At 38.4% G+C, this 23,375-nt stretch overlaps 1 protein-coding gene across 1 annotated transcript in view; it reads right to left on the bottom strand.

Moving 5' to 3' along the window:
- Positions 1-643: 643 nt before the first annotated feature.
- Positions 644-23,375, bottom strand: part of LOC131427522 (uncharacterized) — a 103,681-nt gene continuing 80,949 nt past the window's right edge. Inside the window, exon 4 of the mRNA XM_058590789.1 lies at positions 644-763. Within this exon, the coding sequence (XP_058446772.1) occupies positions 659-763 (105 nt within the window). The 3' untranslated portion in view covers positions 644-658. The remainder of the gene's footprint in view (positions 764-23,375) is intronic.

Genomic DNA, 23,375 nt, shown 5'->3' with positions numbered 1-23,375 from the left:
TTATTAAAGTTGATAAATGAAGGTCTGTCCAAAACTAGCTCAAATTCGAATTACGCAAGCGGTCCGACACCCGAAGGATTACATTTCTCGAGCCAAACCTAAAAGTAGGCAGTAGGCAATGAAAAATTTGCGAACCAAGCATATTACTTCTCCTTCTTTCCCAAACTGACAGACTGCTTTACTTTGATGGATAATGTCGCTTATTAACCCTGACAGACGGACCTTTTTTTTCTCTCTCTCTCCCAATTTCGACACGGTTCCAAAACAGGGCCCCGTTCAGAATGTGTTCCTATCACGTGCGAACACTTTCGCGAAAAGGGATCGGCTTGACGACCTCGGCGCAGACCGATGCGAAGGAATCTTGCTCTCATCGCCTGCTAGAACCGGGGCCATTCAAAAGCATTCCGTGGACGTCTTTCCAAAAACTTACAAATCGGCAATCTCCAAGCTCATCCTGTTCGTGTTTCCAATCGATGAATGACAAACCACTCGTGCCGGAATGACACCCCGTCAAGGAACAATCGCGTCTCTCGGCACCTCTTCGGTGCTGAATTTTGGATGATTTTAAGCGTCAGGTTCGTCGCGTTCGCCCGAACAAGTCACCGACGGCGGATTTACCCACGACAAGTGCCCGTGACAGGACAGATCCTTTCTTACCTTACTTCGCAATCAATCTGCACCCCCTCCCCGGCACGGCACGGCACGGCATCGCGGCCCCGGGGGCGAACATCAATTCCAATTCATGGTGCCTCGTATAACTAACCTGAAACGAATTCAAACAAGCAAGAAAAAAAAAACACAAAATTAGCAGAGAGAAAACCGAAATGGCAAGTCATTTAATAAGCCGAACCAAAACGCAAACCCCATTGCATCGAGGATTTTCAAAGTTCAAATTTCGCAAATTCCCTCCAGGCTTCGGCTTTCGGTGTGTGTGATGAGAGGAGCAATTCAATTTCGCGGCTCGTACCAACTTTCCTTGGGCCGGAGGAAGAAAAAAAAAGTGCCGCCTCGTCATGTACGAACAAGAAAAGGTCATCGAATTGATCTTTGTCCCCCCGGTTCCGACAAGGCTTCCTCAAGCCCCGCCAGTGACCGGAACAGATCCTTTCGTTAGTTCGATTTACAAGTGTCCGGCTTGACTTTCGGCGCCTCTTAATGTCGAAACGTCACGCACAATATGCGATCGAGCCGCGATTGATGATCGTTTTTTTTTCATGCTTTCCGCTCGCTGCTTTTGCTTGCACGGCAATTGATTCATGTAAAGTATGTTTTCAGGGATTGCTGCGGGGAGAATGTGGGGGGACTCACATTTTTTCGAGTGCTTGTGTAATCGATAGGATTGCTCGCACATAAAATCACCTGAGCTCTGATGGTTTTGAGTAACGAGCGGAGTTTTTTTTTGTTGTTGTTGATTAAACTATGGCCAATAATGCGATCAATAGAATGTTTGTAAAACTGCTTGAAGTGCAAGCCATTCGATGATCGTTAGCTTTGTCCAATCAGAGCAGTTGTGGTGGCGGCGTTTAATGCCCTTGGGTATTGACTTTGGCAAATCAATTTTTGGAAAGGTAGTTTTAGCTCAAGTTTCTTCCACATACGTTTTCGTTTTCAATTCCTTTTATTCCCGTGTTTTCAGCAACGAAAATATCTCCAGTGTGTGACGGCTATAATAGAATAAACACCGAATCACTAGATTTGTTAAACTGTAATTCTGCCATTATCTTTGATCAAGATACAAGCGATGTTCTAGCATTATTCATCAAAGATTTGGACTTGGACTTGGACTTGGACTTGGACTTGGACTTGGACTTGGACTTGGACTTGGACTTGGACTTGGACTTGGACTTGGACTTGGACTTGGACTTGGACTTGGACTTGGACTTGGACTTGGACTTGGACTTGGACTTGGACTTGGACTTGGACTTGGACTTGGACTTGGACTTGGACTTGGACTTGGACTTGGACTTGGACTTGGACTTGGACTTGGACTTGGACTTGGACTTGGACTTGGACTTGGACTTGGACTTGGACTTGGACTTGGACTTGGACTTGGACTTGGACTTGGACTTGGACTTGGACTTGGACTTGGACTTGGACTTGGACTTGGACTTGGACTTGGACTTGGACTTGGACTTGGACTTGGACTTGGACTTGGACTTGGACTTGGACTTGGACTTGGACTTGGACTTGGACTTGGACTTGGACTTGGACTTGGACTTGGACTTGGACTTGGACTTGGACTTGGACTTGGACTTGGACTTGGACTTGGACTTGGACTTGGACTTGGACTTGGACTTGGACTTGGACTTGGACTTGGACTTGGACTTGGACTTGGACTTGGACTTGGACTTGGACAAAATTAAAAACTCAAAACTCAGATAATTATTAAATTTTGATTATTAAAAATTGAAATTGAAATTTTCTAATTCTTAATCTCAAATTTTAAATTCCAAGCTCAAAAACAATTCGAAATTGAAGACTCCGAAATCAAAACAGCAACTCAAAATTTAATTACAATATTAAAATTCAAAAATTATATTTAAAATTTGAAAAACAAAATTGAAATATCCAACTATTCCGAGTCCAGAGTCCAGAGTCCAGAGTCCAGAGTCCAGAGTCCAGAGTCCAGAGTCCAGAGTCCAGAGTCCAGAGTCCAGAGTCCAGAGTCCAGAGTCCAGAGTCCAGAGTTCAGAGTCAAGAGTCAAGAGTCCAGAGTCCAGAGTCCAGAGTCCAGAGTCCCGAGTCCAGAGTCCAGAGTCCAGAGTCCAGAGTCCAGAGTCCAGAGTCCAGAGTCCAGAGTCCAGAGTCCAGAGTCCAGAGTCCAGAGTCCAGAGTCCAGAGTCCAGAGTCCAGAGTCCAGAGTCCAGAGTCCAGAGTCCAGAGTCCAGAGTCCAGAGTCCGGAGTCCAGAGTCCAAAGTCCAGAGTCCAGAGTCCAGAGTCCAGAGTCCGGAGTCCAGAGTCCAAAGTCCACAGTCCAGAGTCCAGAGTCCAGAGTCCAGAGTTCAGAGTCAAGAGTCCAGAGTCCAGAGTCCAGAGTCCAGAGTCCAGAGTCCAGAGACCAGAGTCCAGAGTCCAGAGTCCAGAGTCCAGAGTCCAGAGTCCAGAGTCCAGAGTCCAGAGTCCAGAGTCCAGAGTCCAGAGTTCAGAGTCCAGAGTTCAGAGTCCAGAGTTCGCAGTCGCCTAGAGTTTAGATTCATATTCAGATTCAATTCAAAATTCAAGTCAAAAGTTAAAAGTCGAAAGTCAAAAGTCAAAAGTCAAAAGTCAAAAGTCAAAAGTCAAAAGTCAAAAGTCAAAAGTCAAAAGTCAAGTCAAAAGTCCAAAAGTCCAAAAGTCCAAAAGTCCAAAAGTCCAAAAGTCCAAAAGTCCAAAAGTCCAAAAGTCCAAAAGTCCAAAAGTCCAAAAGTCCAAAAGTCCAAAAGTCCAAAAGTCCAAAAGTCCAAAAGTCCAAAAGTCCAAAAGTCCAAAAGTCCAAAAGTCCAAAAGTCCAAAAGTCCAAAAGTCCAAAAGTCCAAAAGTCCAAAAGTCCAAAAGTCCAAAAGTCCAAAAGTCCAAAAGTCCAAAAGTCCAAAAGTCCAAAAGTCCAAAAGTCCAAAAGTCCAAAAGTCCAAAAGTCCAAAAGTCCAAAAGTCCAAAAGTCCAAAAGTCCAAAAGTCCAAAAGTCCAAAAGTCCAAAAGTCCAAAAGTCCAAAAGTCCAAAAGTCCAAAAGTCCAAAAGTCCAAAAGTCCAAAAGTCCAAAAGTCCAAAAGTCCAAAAGTCCAAAAGTCCAAAAGTCCAAAAGTCCAAAAGTCCAAAAGTCCATCCAAAAGTCCAAAAGTCCAAAAGTCCAAAAGTCCAAAAGTCCAAAAGTCCAAAAGTCCAAAAGTCCAAAAGTCCAAAAGTCCAAAAGTCCAAAAGTCCAAAAGTCCAAAAGTCCAAAAGTCCAAAAGTCCAAAAGTCCAAAAGTCCAAAAGTCCAAAAGTCCAAAAGTCCAAAAGTCCAAAAGTCCAAAAGTCCAAAAGTCCAAAAGTCCAAAAGTCCAAAAGTCCAAAAGTCCAAAAGTCCAAAAGTCCAAAAGTCCAAAAGTCCAAAAGTCCAAAAGTCCAAAAGTCCAAAAGTCCAAAAGTCCAAAAGTCCAAAAGTCCAAAAGTCCAAAAGTCCAAAAGTCCAAAAGTCCAAAAGTCCAAAAGTCCAAAAGTCCAAAAGTCCAAAAGTCCAAAAATCCAAAAGTCCAAAAGTCCAAAAGTCAAAAAATCAAAAAATCAAAAAATCAAAAAATCAATAAATCAATAAATCAATAAATCAATAAATCAAAAAGTGAAAAAGTGAAAAAGTGAAAAAGTGAAAAAGTGAAAAAGTGAAAAAGTGAAAAAGTGAAAAAGTGAAAAAGTGAAAAAGTGAAAAAGTGAAAAAGTGAAAAAGTGAAAAAGTGAAAAAGTGAAAAAGTGAAAAAGTGAAAAAGTGAAAAAGTGAAAAAGTGAAAAAGTGAAAAAGTGAAAAAGTGAAAAAGTGAAAAACTGAAAAAGTGAAATAGTGAAAAAGTGAAAAAGTGAAAAAGTGAAAAAGTGAAAAAGTGAAAAAGTGAAAAAGTGAAAAAGTGAAAAAGTTAAAAAGTTAAAAAGTTAAAAAGTTAAAAAATTAAAAAGTCTAAAAGTCTAAAAGTCTAAAAGTCTAAAAGTCTAAAAGTCTAAAAGTCTAAAAGTCTAAAAGTCTAAAAGTCTAAAAGTCAAAAAGTCAAAAAGTCAAAAAATCAAAAAGTCAAAAAATCAAAAAAGTCAAAAAGTCAAAAAGTCAAAAAGTGAAAAGGTGAAAAAGTGAAAAAGTCAAAAAGTCAAAAAGTGAAAAAGTCAAAAAGTCAAAAGTCAATTATTGAGAATTTGAATTGCAATTTGCAAATTCCTAATTTTGAATTTCAAATTCCATGGAAAATTCGAAAGTATCAGAACTCAATTACAAAATTCAAAATTGTTTTAAAATTCGAAATTATTTTAAAATTTCAATTTCAATTTTAATTTGAAAATTCAATTTCACCGCATATAATTTTTACTGCAGACTAGTAACTCTTCAGATGTAGGAGTGTCCGTTTGACTTCCAAGACACTGTGCAATCCCGTTGATAAATGGCAACATTAGCTCAAACCTCCTTCCGACCGTAGGATTTCTTTTAATGCCCATCCCATTGAGATTCGCACTTGAAGTGGGCCATGACGGTTTCCAGTAAATTATGTCCACTCATTCTGCGTCAAGTGTCCGACCAGTTCCCAAAACCGTCAGACATACCGCCATCAAATGCATGCAATTTACGATTGATGACTTGAATGGCACTCGTGCACCATAAATTCTACTTGGCACTCGGATGATCTTTATCAAATTCCAAACCCGAAAAAGGTACCGCCGCGATCGCACGGAACTGACCGGTAGGAGGAACACTATCGAGCCTGCGGACTGCCTGAATCATGAAACCGTGGCGTGAAAAGAAAACCCATTTAACGGCTGCTGCTGCCGGCCGCGAAAACCGAGTGATTGTTATCGTAATCGGTGCGCGCGAATGCAAAACTTGTTACCACTGTTTCCATCTACCACCGGGCACCTGCTGCCACCTACCGTCTGCTGGACGAATTATTGCACAATAACCGCAAGTGGCTCTCGGTTCGGTGGGACTACGACGTAGGTACTTCGCTTTTCATCTGGGCACGGTGCTTCGAGGACACTTGAAACAATGAGGCTAGCTTAGCGCACCTAACGGCACCATTTTTTTCCTTCCATCGTCCATCGCCGATATTGTCTATTTGATAAAGCAACCAACGAACGCTGGCGCTGACCTGAAGAGTGTTTTCGGTCTTCGCTGGCCGGAATCTGAAGTGTTCATCGTGGCTTGAGCCACACCGCATCAAAACTAGCACCGAAGATGCCTGCCATTGTTAGGTCGTTGGACTTTAATTGTTGAAATTGTTTGTACAATTCTAATCTATAATTGCACAAAAATATTTGAAAGGAAAAATTATTATGATTGTGTCTACGATTAAATTGTTTGAATTAGAATAAAATAATTTTACGGACTGCTAACGGAGCGATCTTTTTTTGTGCTTGAAACAAAAAAAAAGGCGCAAAATAGAGCTTTGACATGGTACGCAAGAAAACAGTGAGAGTGAGAGTTTAAAGTGACAGCATTGAGCGTTGGAGAGTAAACATTAAGCAAGCAAGCCATGCTCTCAACAAAAAGCTACAGATTCAGCAAAGCGGTTGGAAAGCGCCTAAATGTCTACTCCCTACTAGTGGATAAAGTCAACGAAAGAGTGATGCTGCTAAATAATGGATCGATAAATGAGTTTAGGACAGTTATACCAAATAAAGGGTGATTTTTTAAGAGCTTGAGAACTTTTTTAAACAATAAAACGCATAAAATTTGCAAAATCTCATCGGTTCTTTATTTTAAACGTTAGATTGGTACATGACATTTACTTTTTGAAGATAATTTCATATAAATGTTGACCGCGGCTGCGTCTTAGGTGGTCCATTCGGAAAGTCCAATTTTGGGCAACTTTTTCGAGCATTTCGGCCGGAATAGCCCGAATTTCTTCGGAAATGTTGTCTTCCAAAGCTGGAATAGTTACTGGCTTATTTCTGTAGACTTTAGACTTGACGTAGCCCCACAAAAAATAGTCTAAAGGCGTCAAATCGCATGATCTTGGTGGCCAACTTACCGGTCCATTTCTTGAGATGAATTGTTCTCCGAAGTTTTCCCTCAAAATGGCCATAGAATCGCGAGCTGTGTGGCATGTAGCGCCATCTTGTTGAAACCACATGTCTACCAAGTTCAGTTATTCCATTTTTGGCAACAAAAAGTTTGTTAGCATCGAACGATAGCGATCGCCATTCACTGTAACGTTGCGTCCAACAGCATCTTTGAAAAAATACGGTCCAATGATTCCACCAGCGTACAAACCACACCAAACAGTGCATTTTTCGGGATGCATGGGCAGTTCTTGAACGGCTTCTGGTTGCTCTTCACTCCAAATGCGGCAATTTTGCTTATTTACGTAGCCATTCAACCAGAAATGAGCCTCATCGCTGAACAAAATTTGTCGATAAAAAAGCGGATTTTCCGAATGGACCACCTAAGACGCAGCCGCGGTCAACATTTAAATGAAATTATCTTCAAAAAGTAAATGTCATGTACCAATCTAACGTTTAAAATAAAGAACCGATGAGATTTTGCAAATTTTATGCGTTTTATCGTTTAAAAAAGTTCTCAAGCTCTTAAAAAATCACCCTTTACAAATAATAATACGGAATACTTGGACGAGTTTCGGTGGACACATTTAGCACTATGCGGTAGGGTAAGGGCTCCCTATTTCATCTCATTTGTAAGAACGTCGCCTCGAAACCCCGATTTAGCCACTAAAATCACTATAACTTTTTCATATTACTGCTTCATTCGCCTTGCTCCACGTTGACAATTGATTCACATTTCTTGAAAATTTAACTAATATTCATGAAACATCTAAAAACACTTATGAAATGTTCACTACTCTGCTCCTAATTTCATCTCAATGGATTTTCATCCATCGTTGATCCTTTATTCATCCTATAAATTAGCAATGGCGACAGCAATCAAAACGAAATATTCCACTATTACACTCTCAGGTTCAAAATGTCAGAATTCTTCTTAAAAACGGCGTAATGCCAACTATGAGACAACATACCATATTTTTAGAACCAGTTTGAAATCATTTCAACGTTTAAAAAATTTTCGGTCGTTTTCGTTACCTTTCGTTTTAAATTCCAAATTTTACTGTCAAGTTAATTTGGTAAACTTTAGAAAAACAAAAACGGAGTTGTTACTATTAAAGCATTAGGCCTTCTAAAAACAAAATGCAGAGCCAGGGATGTAATTTATACAGATTCATCGATATTGTATAGATTTTTGCGTTCGCATACTGATTTAAATCAATGAACAGATTTTATACAGATTTCCTAAATTTAGTACAGATTTGTACAGGTTCATAAAAAGTGAGAAGTAAAAAATTAGACTTTTCTCTCTGAGTATCTATTAGTATTTGATTGCAGTGATTCTTTAAAAGTTTATTAATCAACGGACGAATCACATGTTAAAGTGGAAATCTTTTATGCAGATAATTGATTATGATTAACACCATTTTATTAGTGAAAACAGATAGAGCAGATTACGACTTTCTATGCAAAGTAATGCATATTTTCTATGAAAATATCTGGCAACTTTGTGCACAGCCGATGAAACACACTAGAGATGGGCAAAACAGTTCATTTCAAAGAACCGTTCAGTGATGCAGAGTTCTATTAAAAGAACTAGTTCTCGAGAGCCGTTCGTTCGTTCTTTTCATAGTTAATTTGCCTGTTGAATGACTAACCGAGATCTTAATTAGAACTGAGGTTCCGTAGTTTCAAAAAGGATTGCGCGAACAAAAAATAACAAAAAAAAAGGTCGTCCACTATTGATCATTCATTCTTTCAAAAGGACTAGTTCTTTTGAACCGTTCGCGAACGAATTGCCCATCTCTATCAAAAACACACACTTCACGCATACATACAAAACACATCACATCCAAAGAAAAAACACATCAAAGCATAGTTGAAAATCATCTAATCTCGCATCTTAGTGAATTTGCACATGAAATCTTGAAACAAATCGCTTTGGTCATGTATTGAAATGAAAAAGCATATTAAATTGAAGTGCTGTTTACATATGAATCGATCGTGCAAATTTTTATCAGTGCATGAAAATCGATCATACACTATTTAAAATTGTGGAATTGAAATCGCAGTAGGCGTGTGCGACGGGTGCACATATTTTTCACGCTTGACAAAGTTGTACAAATGAAATATTCAAGGTTCTACCAAATACAAATTATGAAATAGAATGTAAGATCTTACCACATAATCGATCTGGCTCATTTACTGTCCACTTAAATTACAATCGAAGTTTGTTCGTTTACCTAGTGCAGAAACGTTAGTGATCGATTAAACTCATTGAAAACAATAATTTTACAGTATTGATGTTACGAAGGATAATATTTTTCCTCGGGTATATGCTTATGATCGTCCTTTTCACAATTGCTAATTATTTTCATCTTTCAGAGACAACCTTTGCGGAAACATTCTTTGTAAACAAAATTAAATTAACAGAAATAATATAACCATAGCAACTTCTAATAAAGCTGCCAGTTACATGCATTTCCGCTAAGTCTTCCTGGTCAAGGCAGAATAGCACAATAAGCTACGCTAAATTGATCATCCGGCGAACCAAATAATGGTGATCCGTTTATATGAAACCTAGGGGTATTATTATTGGTATTTGGTTCTACCAAAGATAAATAATAAAGACATGTACGAGCTTATAAATATTTCTAAAAAATGTGGATCGTTCCCGGTACCTTCTGAAATGACCGCACTCACCGCTTGATGGAGCGCGTGATTAATTGCATTGTTATCATTTCAATCAAAGTGTGCCATAAAATCTCAATATATACAAATGAGCTACCGAATCGAAAGGATTCTTACGGTTTGACATTTGCATTATGAATGTATGATGGGAACTCAGCAGTGCAACTAATTTATCACCATTGGTGCCAGTCTCACGGAGGACCGTAGATGTGCGCCAAAAAAAAGATCGTGACCGTCATTTGTGGAAACTCGTTTGTGGTTCTGCTTCAATCCTAGGAAAACAGCCATTGTTGAAAAACGCCAATGCAGTTTCCTCCGCTACTGCTTGATGAATCTTCAAGAAAAAAAACATTACTTTGTTTAGAAAAATGTTCCAAACAAACTGATATTTTTCTTTTGAATTTCCGTTGCTTTTGCGTTTTACAACAATGGCCGTTTTTCCAAGATTGTAAATTGCCCGTAAGCATGTTCTTCACTTTCAGGTGAATCTCTCATAGCGGGTAAGCACGTCATATCGTTTAAGTGTTGTGAAAATTCAAGTATTTCGCGAGAAAGAAAGAATTTTTATCCGTACCCACTAAGTAAGCAATTAGATCTTGTTGGGCGATGAGCGTTTGTTGAACGACAAACTGAAAGAAATACTCGTGCAGTTTATTGGATCGGTTTGTAGTTGTTTTCTTTCCTACAAACGTACATTCCGGAGGAAAATAGCATTTGCCATGCATACATAAATCACACACACATTATGCAAAACATTTTCCCACATGGTTCGAATCCCAGCTCCAGCGCCAGCCGTTCTTAAACAAAAAACCAAGATAAAAGAATAAAGAGATAGCAGTGCATGCCTCATCAAGCTCCGCTCTGACGTCAATGTTAAAGTTTTTATGACTTGCTGTTTTGCAGTAAAAATGATATCGTATCATCGTTGTCTTTGCCGTTTCATTCCCCTAAATGGTCCGGCTGGAATCGGTTGGTTGGACATGATTATTTCCAAATTAATCTAAAAGCTTCTATTACGATGCTTGAGTCATTCTTTCAAATGATCGCTCGATTCATGATTGATAAAGGCTCTGGTCAGATAATAACTTTTTCAACAAGTTTTAATTCATTGGGTTTTCCGACAACGGGAAATTATAAACATAGTAATTTATTTTCTAACACCCCAATTGACTACTTTTCACTAAAAGAAACCCGATGCCAATTTAACTTCCATACCTGCGGGATTTTGGGTGTTACCTTTTCTATAATTTATTGTGAACCGAATCGATACTAATTAGCTCGCTTTTGTTTGAAACTATAAATTTGAACAATTCTCAACCGGTGGTCCGCGAACCGCCGTGGTGATTAGATTTAGATAATCAGACTATATATCATGAAAAATTTAAAGTCAGGATACCCAAAATTAGGTTGACTCTCGATATTGGTTTGACGTAGGAAAAAGGTGGGTAGGTGATGTCAACGACAGAACTGGATGACGTGAGTTCGAATAAAACTGTCACGTTCTCTTCATTCCTCCAACACACAATCAAATATTGCGAAATAATTTGTATAGTTCTTTATAATAAAAGAATAGTTGTTCTGAAAAGATTCTTTTATGAAGGCATTCGAGTTGGAGAGTGACAAGTTGAATTCGAATTCCGATGGGTGGTAGGCGTAGGTATAGCGTTCACAACCGATTATAGTCTTCCAGTGAAGAAAACTTTATTTCGCTAGATTGATCAATGATACATTAAGCACATGATATGAAAAGTATGAAAGTTGTCTACGACTATTTCTTAATCGATACTATCCATCATCATGTAAAAATGTTGTAAAAGAAAATAGAAAGACATACACGTCAAAAAACGCAAAAAATACTTTAAAAAAGCACGATAAAAGTATGCTGAAATTTAAAAATCAGAGGTTCAACAAAGAAGTAGCCGACATATTGAAAAAAAACTAATGTCAGTGTGAAAACTACCACAGTGAGTGTGATGTAATGATGAGAAAATATCGTTGCCGTAGACCTTTTCGTGATAACGGAAAACCTTGTTCGTCTAAGCGTCGTAAGGCGACAGACAGTATGGGAGAACACGTTACTTTCAAGCAGTGCGCAATCACTGAGAATACTACAATGCATATTTGCGACTCATGTCGTTTGCATTCATATCGACCTGTGTCTCTTGAAAGTGTACAGCAACTAGCTCCCACCGATAAGGTGCCAGATTATATAACAGCTTCGCCCGCAAAGTCGGGAAATAATTGTTAAGAAATACCACTAGCTACATCAAGACATGATTTAGAAGAAATACCATCAGCGGCTTTACTCGTCTGAGCATTCTCCCAACACAGCGATCTCCTATAGCAGTGAGAGAGCTCAAGTCTAACAACTGTCGTCTAGAAAAGTATTCCAAATCGTTGAGGAATCAGGACACAACTATTCCACCATCCACCACAAAATGAATCTGAAGAAGTTCACAGTGCTGCAGGGAGATGAGCATACTTCAGGACAAAAAATTGCTAATTGGTTGCAAATTTCAATGATGTTCTTTCCTACTTGCCCATCGAGATGCATTTGAGTTGAAACATTGGAAAGTTTCTTGTTAGTGTAGTTGAAAAAGCTTCTATGACATAATTTTATTTCGTTTTCAATTCTACAGTTATATTGTTCGTGTGCTTCTTTCACGGCAAAAAATATGCTAAATTTTTCTAATTAGAATCTATCCGACTGTAAACTCTCACTAAACCGATTATATTCACTTCAGATTTGCATATTTTTTACAGATAAGTAATTCTAGTAGTTCTGTAAAAACACATTTGTAGCCATTAGAAGGGCTAATTTTGCATAATATTCCCCATCGTTGTCCACTTTTCGTTGAATTTTGCTCCAATGCAAATGACCAGCAGCTGGATGACGCAATCGCTCTTGTTCTAGGCGAAACTGGCTCTGCGAACGTCTCGCAGCACAACTGTTTCCTGTATTTTGTATTTTGCGGGGAATTTTCATTTTTACGTGGTTTCGTTTGTAGCTTTGGCGCCAAATGGGCGATAATTGTAACTATTTGCTGGGCATTTGCACTCGAAGAAAATACCATCGACAATGTCAAACATCGAGAAGTTTATTTAATCGAACGCAAATAACCGATAGCAAAACGAATAAACCAATCTACAGTGAAAATGGAAACCCGACAGTTTTAATCGAATTCACACCAATTCGACTCTGACTCGAGCATTACCCATCCACCATTTTCTGGGAAGATTTCCTCTTAGAAACACTAATAAATTTTATTGGAAAATCACTTTGAATGAAAATAAACTCCATTTAATTCCACCATATTAAAAAAAAACTTGTAATAGGTAATGTTAGAGACATAACCGCGAGATTGACGTAGGACTGCTGTCGACAAGGGGCACATTTATGTCGGTACCATTGTTCTACTAATAAATCATCCATTTCAAGTAAAATCTCATTAGTGCTCTGTAAAATGCGTTAGATTCTGAAAAGAACCGAAGGTTACCATTTCTTCAACTTCCAACACAGTTGACAATTATTTTCGCGAGCGAAATTCCGAACAAATCAGTTTCCTCTCGTTTGACGAACGGCGCACAAAGTCAATCTGCCACTTGTTTGTGTGCCCTTCCCTACAGCGCTAACGTTCCGCACCGAGTCGTGGCACCCATGAAGTTGGACGTTTTATGTATTAATGATGACATATTCTGATTAAAAACCGATTTTATAAAATCAAATCAATGTATAAGAGGAAATCCAGATTAAATGTTTTTGCCTTTCTCATATGCAATCACTGTGAAAACCGACTTTTTAACCGAGGCCCGGAGGGCCGAATGTCATATACCATTCGACTCAGCTCGACAAACTGAACAAATGTCAGTGTGTGTGTATGTATGTAATAAAAATAAACACTCACTTTTCTCGGAGACGGCTGAACCGATTTTCACAAACTAAGATTTAAATGAAAGGTCTCATGGTCCCATAGCCTGCTATTGAATTTCGATCCGATTTCCGGTTCCGGAGATATAGGATGATATGTACCAAAAAAATGGAAAAAATATGCACTCACTTTTTTCAGATATGGCTTCACCGATTTTCACAAATTTAGATACAAATAAAAGGACTAACAGTCCCATAGCCTGCTATTGAATTTTATTTGGATCCGACTTCCGGTTCCGGAGTTACATGGTAATATGTGAAAATTAGAGAGAAAGTGTACACTCATTTTTCTCTGAAACGGCTCAACCGATTTTTACAAACTAAGATTCAAATGAAAGGTCTTATAGTTTCCTAAAAATTTCTAGAACATTTCATCCGGATCCGACTTCCGGTTCCGAAACTAAAGCGTGATAAGTGTAAAATTACCAATTTCATTAGTAGTTTTTCACAAACGATGATCAAAGATAGGTGCAAATTCCATAAAAATGTCTGATAAATTTTTCTAGTTTGCAGAGCTTGTTTGTTTGTGGGCATAAAAACTTAAATCGGTACTACTGGTCCCCCCTTTTCATGTTCCGGAAGCACCGAAAGTGGTGAAGGATAACTCCAAAATTAGAACTCACTTCGTTTTCCCTGCGATGCTTGAACCGATTTTCACAAATCGTGATTTGAATTAAAGCTAACATTATCTTTAAAAATACTGTGAAATTTCATCCAGATCCGACTTCCGGTTCCGCAGTTACAGGGCGATGAGTGTCAAAGTTTTCAAATCGCCATATAGATTGACAATATGTACAACACCGAAAAAAGAAGAAAACACAAAACAAACGATGCGTGCTTTGTTCTATTCCGTACACGCTATTAAGGAATCGAAACGGTGACGGATGTCTGCTAATGGTGTGTGATATATGTAAAAGACGGTGCTGCGCGTTCAGCTATTCTATGATAAGTGCGACTGAAAGAATAAACGAATGTCATTAAATTCAAATTTATTTGAAAAACTATGCAATTTTCACAGCCAATAGTGCAATAATACCGTGTCGGTGGTGTAATGATGTCAATAACAATAATAAAAGTAATAATCCTACTACATGTTTCATGCTGATGATTCATGCCGTTTAGCTTGACTTACATATGCAGAAGTAACAAAAACGCAGGTTCGTTTCGTTTGCTAAATTTCGTTTAATTGGTTTAATCGAAGTAAAGCATGAGATAGTAACACATGGATCAATAAGTCCCGAGACTAACAATGGAAACAACATTTTTTTGCAAAATTTTTTTTTATTCATCATCATAATCACCTTTTAGGGTGATACAATGATTCCAACGTTTTTCCAATTTTTCAATACCATGTTTATAAAAAAATTATCTTTCGCTTCAAAATAAGCTTCAGTTTCAGCGATGACCTCCTCATTTGAGACAAATCTTTTTTCCTGGAGCATTTTTTAAGTTCAGCAAAGAGCCAGTAGTCACTGGGGGCTAAATCTGGCGAGGTTGGGGGGGGAAGCAGATCAAAGCCCAATTCGTTCAATTTCGCCATTGTTTTCATCGACTTGTGGCAGGGTGACTCGTTGCTGTTTTTGTTCCATCGAAAGCAATCGTGGCACCCACTTGGAAAAAACCTTTTTCATGCTCAATTTTTCATGGTGTAACGGCTTCCACAGGTCTACCCGAGCGTTCCGCGTCATTTGTGTCGGTACGACCACGTTTAAACTCGGCGAACCACCGACAAATCGTTGCTTTTGATGGACAAGAGTCCGGATAACATTTTTCAATCCATTGTTTCGCTTGCACGGTGTTTTTACCCATTAAAAAACAATGTTTTCTCAAAACACGAAACTCGGTTTTTTCCATTTTTTAAACAAACTACAAAACGACTTTACTTCAACCTCGATAACTCAGCTGTTTCTGGTTGGATCGACTTAAAATTTTGACCCGTTTCTAGCAAAGGTTAGTACTCTAGAAAGACGTGGTTACTGGTTTACTACGAGCGCCATCTCTGCTTTAGTCTCGGGACTTATTGATCCATGTGTTAAGTCTAAGTTTAACTAGGTTCAAAACTGTTCCAATTTGTAGGTCATATTTGTTGCTGGCAAACAAACCAATTTCGGCTATTCCGGTCTTCTGAATCCGGTTTTGGAAGAATTAAAAATAGTGATTAAAAACTGCAAAAGGGTCTCCCTCACTTTCCTTCAAGATGGCCAAATCGATTTTCACAAACTTAAAAAAAAGTCTTGCAGTTTCATACATAATTCCTAAATTTGTTGAAGATACTACTTCCGGTTCCGGAACTACAGGATAAACAGGATTTGTAGAGTTTGTTAGATTAGGTCCGAACAAACTTTCCTATTTCTATTCAATGAACAGTTGTTTTAGAGAATTCTACAGTAATATTTATGATGTTATGAGTAATATGAGAAAGGCATCATTACACCACTAGGTGGATTAAAACAGGTTTTTTTCTGTTATGCGCACACAAAAAACCAGCAGCTGAATGATATAATCGCGAAATTCATGTCAGGCTTTCAGGAGGTGCTATTTTATACGAGATTGAACGCTGTTCGGAACATTTTACTCAAATGCAGAGCAGCCAAATACTGGCGTTATTTGCACTCGTTCGGTGCCAATTTCACACTGCAAAAAGCGCACAAAGTTAATCAAATTGTTCCAGATTTGCACTAAATTGATGGTTTATACCGTTGATTTGCAAAGAAGCAATCTCAATAGTTCTTTAGATAACATTTAGAGCCATTAAAATGGCTGATTTTGCATATTTTTCTATCTCTTAAATGCAAACGACCAACAGCTGGATGACGCAATTTGAAACGAAACTCACGCTGTTGTTGTTGTTTTTCTGCGTTGAGGCTTGAGGAACAGAGCCTCATATTCGCCATTGACTGAAGCACCAGTTGAATAATTTCGGGTGTAGTTCCACTTTCTTGACGAAGATGCCGGTCTGCGATCTCAATATGCCTGTAAATTGCTAGTAAACGTGCAACAGAGTTTTTATATATAAATTCGGTTTATTTTGAAGTTTCGTGTTTGGACCTATCTTTCCGTTCCGTGAAAGAATTAGAGAAAATACTCAAAATGGGAAAAAGATATTAGGAAATCAAATTCGTGTTGTGAAATTTTCAAAATACATCCAGGTGAGCATAGTAAAGAAACACGTAGTTTTACGTCAAAATCTTCACTATTTCGTCACGTGATAGCAACTAACACAGATACTAGTATTTTGGTGTGCTATTTGCAACCTTCATTAGAGTATCATTTCCACACGGAACGACCGAAATTAGCTCTGCGCCTAATTCGTATTACTGTTTTTGAATTAGTTGATTTTAACAACAAAATTTACAAAATAACTATAAAATTAGTTAAAATTGATAATTTACTTTGCTGAAAAAATTCTTATTTTTAGAGAATGGCGAATATTCTGGACACAAACCAGCAATATTTCAATCCAACACGAAATTCTCATTGACAACTAATTTCGTTATTAAAATCAGGAAATTTGTTTCTATTTATCTATCACCGTCATTACTGAAGGACAGCACAAAAAAAAACAAAAATGAAATTGGTTTTATTAACAAGTTTATTAGCCAAAAAGTCGTGAGAAGTGTCAAAGCAAAACAATCCATTAAAAAGCTAAAAGGAACAGTCTTGTTGAAACTGCTTGCAAATTGTTTACATGTTTTTCGCATGTGTTACGATATATCCATATATAAATTTCTAAACCGATATGTGAAAAAGACGTAAACTGTTAGTGGATAGCGTATTTATTCAGAATTTGTGCGCATTTGAAGCGATTGTGCATAATAATGTTTTTACGCGGAACAGTGAAGTGAGTTCCGAATGTTGCACTCTAATTGTACATGTCAAATGATGTTTTTTGTATCTTCTAACATTCCGGGCTACGCCGTCTGGTGTATTACTTGTATTCGGTTTTTGTTTTCCGAGTGCTCAAAGTTTTCAGTGAGAGAGTCGATTCCGCGAAGTCGAATGAAGAAAACAGCGATTTAGAAGTAAAATTTTCAAAAAGAAGTTTATGTTTCGCTTATGTCTTTTTCTCCAATACAACATCGTATTTATACCTGCCAATATAGAAAAGATAACCGCGACTGAATTTTTTTTCGGTAATAGTGATCCATCTAGTGGCTAGTAGTCATTACGGTGTTAACGATTTTTCGGTGACAGAGCGCCATATAGCTGCAAATTGCAGAAACCAATTCAACCATTTATGTTGGTTGAAAACAACGTTTTATTTCTCTAATTCAACTAAAAAATTAGTTGAATGGATATGAAGTGTGCCCTAGCTAAGAAATGACAGCACGTTTAATTGGTGAATTCAACTAAAAAATAGTCATTTCAACAAATATTTTATTATTATTAAGGGAACTAGAATTAGAAAATCTAAATCAGCAAAAGTAAGATTTTTTAGTTGTCTCAAAAAATAACTAACTGAAATCAGAAAATCAACTAATTTTTTCGCCAAAATGATGATTTCGGTCTTTCCGTGCAAGTCCGTTTTTCATTGGACAACTCATAGATCGCAAAAAACGGCCATCCCTACGAACTGCCACTTCTCGGTTACGTAAGCAAACAGATTTATTAGGGTTGTTGTTATTGTCTTTTGGAAAGTCAACTAATTACGGGAATCGCAGCCTACCATGTTATGAATGCTATAGTTTCTTAGGGGATTAGCGATGCAATGACGTCAATTGGAATCGCGATGCTCATCAGTCTGCGGCTTGTGCTCCCCCGGTTGTTCGGGCGAAGTAGTTTTTTTCTTTATTATTATGAACAGTTTGCGGTTATGCGAAGAAACCTAAACGTACCGAACCGGACCACCTCTGAAACGGATGGGTGGATAAATCTGAAGGTAAAATGAGAAAAGATTGATTCCACAGATGACGGTTGTTTTTTAGGGTGCGAAATAAATCAGTCTAATCAGCTATTTAGAACCAGATACGTCTGGTTTTATCAATGGAATTCTCCTCCACTCACAAACAAATCTCAGGTGTTTGGCAAATGCACCTACAATGACAAACAGCAAAACAAACGTTTCCGAACGGTTCGAAACTTTCCGCTTCCCCATTCCATTTAGGTCAGTAATGTATTTCCTAAAAGCACTGCACTCGAACCGAATCCTATCTTATCGGATTCGGCAGATAAAAATAGACACATTTACTAACTATTGGTAGGTTTTTTTTTCTTTCTTTCTTGATAACGTGATCGTAAAGCGGATGGATGAAGAGGGGAGGACGACGAAACGGGGTTATTATATTGCACTAGCATACATTTATTACCAGTCGTCAACTTCGTCGTCGAACGTCTTTTGATGAAGTAACCGAACAGGTGAATCTTTCGGTTTGGCGATAGACGTCAAACCACAAACCGGCGGTCGTTCAACTGTTATTCAAAACGGGTAGGTGTTGTATATGGAAAATGATTCGAAAAATTCCCATTCCATTTGTTTGTGAACCTCAACTCAACCGACCGATATCAGCCTACTACGCGCTCCGATTAAAGCTACTCGCGTTTTGTTGTTGCAGCAGCTCAACGATAAGCTCCACTTCCATCATCATTGGTCGACTCGCGCACGTTCCTACTCTGTACTTCCATAGGTTCGGTAGGAAGGTTCAGTGGGTAAATGGCCTTTCCTGGTGCTTCCATCCATCCATCGATGCGGTGCATAGTGAAAGACGCAGCCGTTAGCAGCCGGCCGAGAGGTGGAACATCGAGGAACTTGCGGGTCTTCGAGGACTTGCGGTCGACAATTGACGTCAATCGCCGTTCTTCAGTGTGGCAGGCAGTCAGCGGCCGCACGGGAAAGACGTCAAGACACTGGCCAACACCGGATCGCTTGCGCTTGGTATCGGTTGATATCTGCCACTCGAACATTTGTTTAGATCCGTGTTGATAGCGCGATTCGCGCAGTAACGGTATTTGATCAAACCGAGAGTACAAGCACTCGGTTGAACGCATTTTATCACATGAGAACTGTTCAGCGGTACTTAGGGCAGAGTTGCAAATTGTCAGTCATGTCAAATGACCTTGACAGACTGACTAAAATCATCGTCAACTGTAATCGGTACGGTCAAAGTGTCTGTCAAATGAGATACTCAATAGTTCTATGACCAAGTAGAAGTAAACTCTGTCAAAGACAGACGACTTTTTTGTTTTCTCTCTCATTCTCCTATTCCCTGTTGAAGTTAAAAAGTTCCACGAGAGTACTATCATAAACATAAATTTATAAAGTTCATTGTTCTTCGCAAAAAGTCATCGGACTTCGGAGTTTATTGGTGTAAATGAATTTAATTCATTGTTTATGATGCTTGATTAATTTGTAGTCACATCGTAATCAAGCAGTGACAGGAGAAATGAAGATAATATCAATCGGATCGGCAATCAATGAGCGTCCTGGCGAGTGTAATATCAAGAGAATTTAAGTTATGACAGATCGGTTCTCAGACACTCAATATATGATGATTGGTAGAGCTTGGTTGGCAGCAGTCCAGTGACATAAACTTTCCAATTTTCGTCGTGCAAAGTTGCTTGTTGATAGTGACATTCAGAAGCTCTGACTTAGGGTTACCAGTTCATTCACTCGGGTAGGAATTTCTTTCGTGAAAAACTGAGTTAGAACTGAAGACAAAATTGTTGCTTTTTGAAAAAGAGTTTTTTTTAAATAACACAATTATCATAATGCACCGGATTACTAAATGTATCATTGACTGAAATGACAATCATGAGTGGGAAATACGCATCGTTTTGTCATTGTGGGATCTGGTGTGGGAGAACACTTACCGAATTCTAACCTTAATCGAATATTTCAACTCATTTGAGAAGGTCAAACTGTCAATAAAATATGTATTTGTTTTAGTTCGATAAAACAATTCATTTCAACAACCCGTTGAAATTATAATGTCTCATTCTTGTAACGGTTTTTAATTACACGGTAAATTTTGTCGTGAATACGACTTACTTTACTATGGGCGCCTTTTCAAAATTAGCCATATGGAAGAATGGGCAGAACTTAATCGTGAATATCTCGACTTGTATTAATGGCAGCAACATAATTCTTTCACTATTTCATCAAAAATATGATCAGGAATTTAGGATAATATTTTGAACAGTGTGAGATAACCACAAACAACTCAAAGATTACGTTTTCTCAAATTTTGGAAACAATGCGGTAAACTCTTTACTTTCGCTTGGGTTTTTCGCGCAAGGACGACGATTTTGAGGTAGTCAGGCACATATCTTCAACTGAATGCGTATAAAAGGGGAACCGTGGTCGAAAATCGATCATTTCTTCTTGTGCGTTGACGTCGGGGCGAGAAGACGCATTCAAACAGCGGCATCGGAGAACGCACCTTCTGCATGGTTAAAAACCTCAAACGCTCAGGGCGCAGTTCTCATTTGCCTTCCGGTCGTCAAGGCGAGAAACCGGTTTCGCATCATTTGGCACTGCGAGCGGATGCGATGCGGTTTGTACGCAAAGCTTGTTTCAACTCAAACAAGAGTTATTGCATCATGCAACAGAGCTTCTGGTCGTTTGCATTGGAGAGAACGAAAAAAAAACGAAAAGTTTACAACATTATAAAAAATCAGCCGTTCTTATGGCTCTAAATTTTACCTAAAGAACTAAAAAGATTTCTTCTTTGTAAATTAACAGTGTAGTGCAAAACTAAGATAATTTAAATAGTTATTTTGAAATTTTCACAGTGCCTAATTCGCAACAGTGTTTAAAATCATTTATATCCAACAAGTGTTTAATATCTTAGAGAATTATACAATTTGGCCCTTCTGGGATGCTAAAAATTAATCCCGTACAACATTTTGATAGCTTCTTTTACTGAAATATTTAAATTCGAAATGAAATAATCGACACCAAAATTCTCCAAGGTGCCATTTAGAACCATAATTTTATACCCAAAGAATTACCATACCAAATATACTGGTTATTTCGTAATATTTGTGTGTCAGAATGTTTAATGTAACTAATCTGTACTGTAGTTTAGGTGTATCGTTTCAAATTCTAGTAGTGTAAAAGGGCAAAACTTGCACAATTCACACATTCGATCAACTATTTGATATTCGGTAGTATAAAGAAAGAGTGTCAGTTTTATTCGTATTCACGACATCCAGTTATGTATCTGACATTACACACCTATACGTTTTTATTCATTGCAAATCAAAACGTAGCATGAATCGTCATAAAAATTTTATTTGGCATTCAACACCGGACACGTACCGTAAATTATTGTCTCCTTTTTGAAGCTGTCTAGTGGCATTTTCTGCCATGATAACACTTCAACATTGGAATCCCATTTGAAGTTGTGATGGTGCTTATTTAGGAGCTATTTTCCGTTTTACGGTTTGAAAGAATCAAAAAAGGAGTAGGTTGTTTACAAGAATTCTACGAAAAGTCGAAAGGATTATTGTACGGTGCAGATATCGCATACTAATTTCTCTGAACCAACTTTTATCAACTTCTCGAAAATGATCTTACAAAATTCATTCATTGAGTGATATATCAAATTATTTGCCATGATTTAAAGAAAAAACTGAACTAAGGAGTGTATCGAAAACGAGCTATCCACATACATTTGTGTTGTACGCATTTATTGGTGATGGTTTATTATGCTCAGATCACAGCATGCTGTGCGTTTGGCTGTCAGTTTTCGTTTGTTTACTTGTTTGTGCGGTTGAAATTCTGCGCTTTCAAAATGTCACGTATTGAAAAGGAAGTGAAAATTAAGGTTCTGGACACATGCCTAAGTGAGAAGGGTATTACTATGCAAAAATTGGCGATGCGGTTTGGAATTCATCATGCCAGTGGTAAAACCATCATTAATAAGTTTGGGGAACACTATTCTTTGGATGAGCTACCAGGAAGAGGCAAAAAAACCGGTTCTCCCAACCCGAAACTGGACCAGAAAGTGGTATCTCTAATCATGAAGAACAAATCAATGTCAATACGTGATTTGGCCAAAAAAGCAGAAATGAGTGTCGGAATGATCCAGCGTATCAAGAGGCGAAATCACCTGAAGACCTACAAAAGGCAAAAATATCGAAACAAAGTGTAGAACAGAAGAAGCGAGCAGCAACAAGGGCCCGGAAATTGTATTCGCGCATTGCAGTGCCCGGATGCATGCGTTTGGATGGACGATGAGACTTATGTAAAGAAGGAATCAAAACCCTTCCAGGTCCACAATACTTTACTGTCCTCGTGGGGGAGGATGTGGGCGATGCGGATAGGTCGATTCAAGTGGAGAAATTCGGTCGAAAGGTACTGGTATGGCAAGCAATATGTTCCTGTGGTTTGAAGTTAGCCATTTTTTACACTACCGAAACTATAAATGCCGAAATCTATCGATCTGAGTGTCTCCAGAAGAGATTGCTGCCTTTATATAAGAAGCATAGTACACCTCCACTGTTTTGGTAGGATTTAGCATCGGCTCGCTATGCCAAAACCACTCTCAATTGGCTTGCGGAAAAAGGTATAAATTTCGTAGAGAAAAATATCAATCCACCAAATTGCCCTCAGCTTCGACCCATCGAACGTTACTGGGCGATCGTGAAGAGGGTCTTCAAGAAGACTGGTAAGGCAGCTGGGTGCTCCACTTTTGTTTCAGTGTATATAAATTTTTAATACTCGAATACACGATTGATTTTTTAGAACTTTTTCTTCGGCAATATTTTTCTACCAATAATCGTTTCCGCTTGTTTACACACTCCCTTCAACAAAACCAGTCTTGAGTCTAATTGAGCTCTCCATCCGTACAAAACAAATGGCTTGTCATGCTAAAAATATGTGCGGAGTTTCATCGCAATCGGAGCTTCAAATCGATTTTGTTCTTACCATTTTATCTGCTGTTAATTTCTGGAATTGCTCTTTCAAAATCAGTAAATCGAATTTGACGAATTCTAGCAACATTCCAACACGAAAACTCAATCTCAAATCTCAAGGAATCCGTTGGGCAGTCCGACTCTGCCAGGCGGAACCTGTGCAGATGGTAACCCTAGCGATATTGGGTG

This window comes from Malaya genurostris, chromosome 2 (genome assembly GCF_030247185.1).
Source record: "Malaya genurostris strain Urasoe2022 chromosome 2, Malgen_1.1, whole genome shotgun sequence".
In the NCBI taxonomy this organism is placed as follows: Eukaryota; Metazoa; Arthropoda; class Insecta; order Diptera; family Culicidae; genus Malaya; species Malaya genurostris.
Note: the sequence above shows the minus strand (reverse complement) of the source record. Positions and strands in the feature narration are given on the sequence as shown.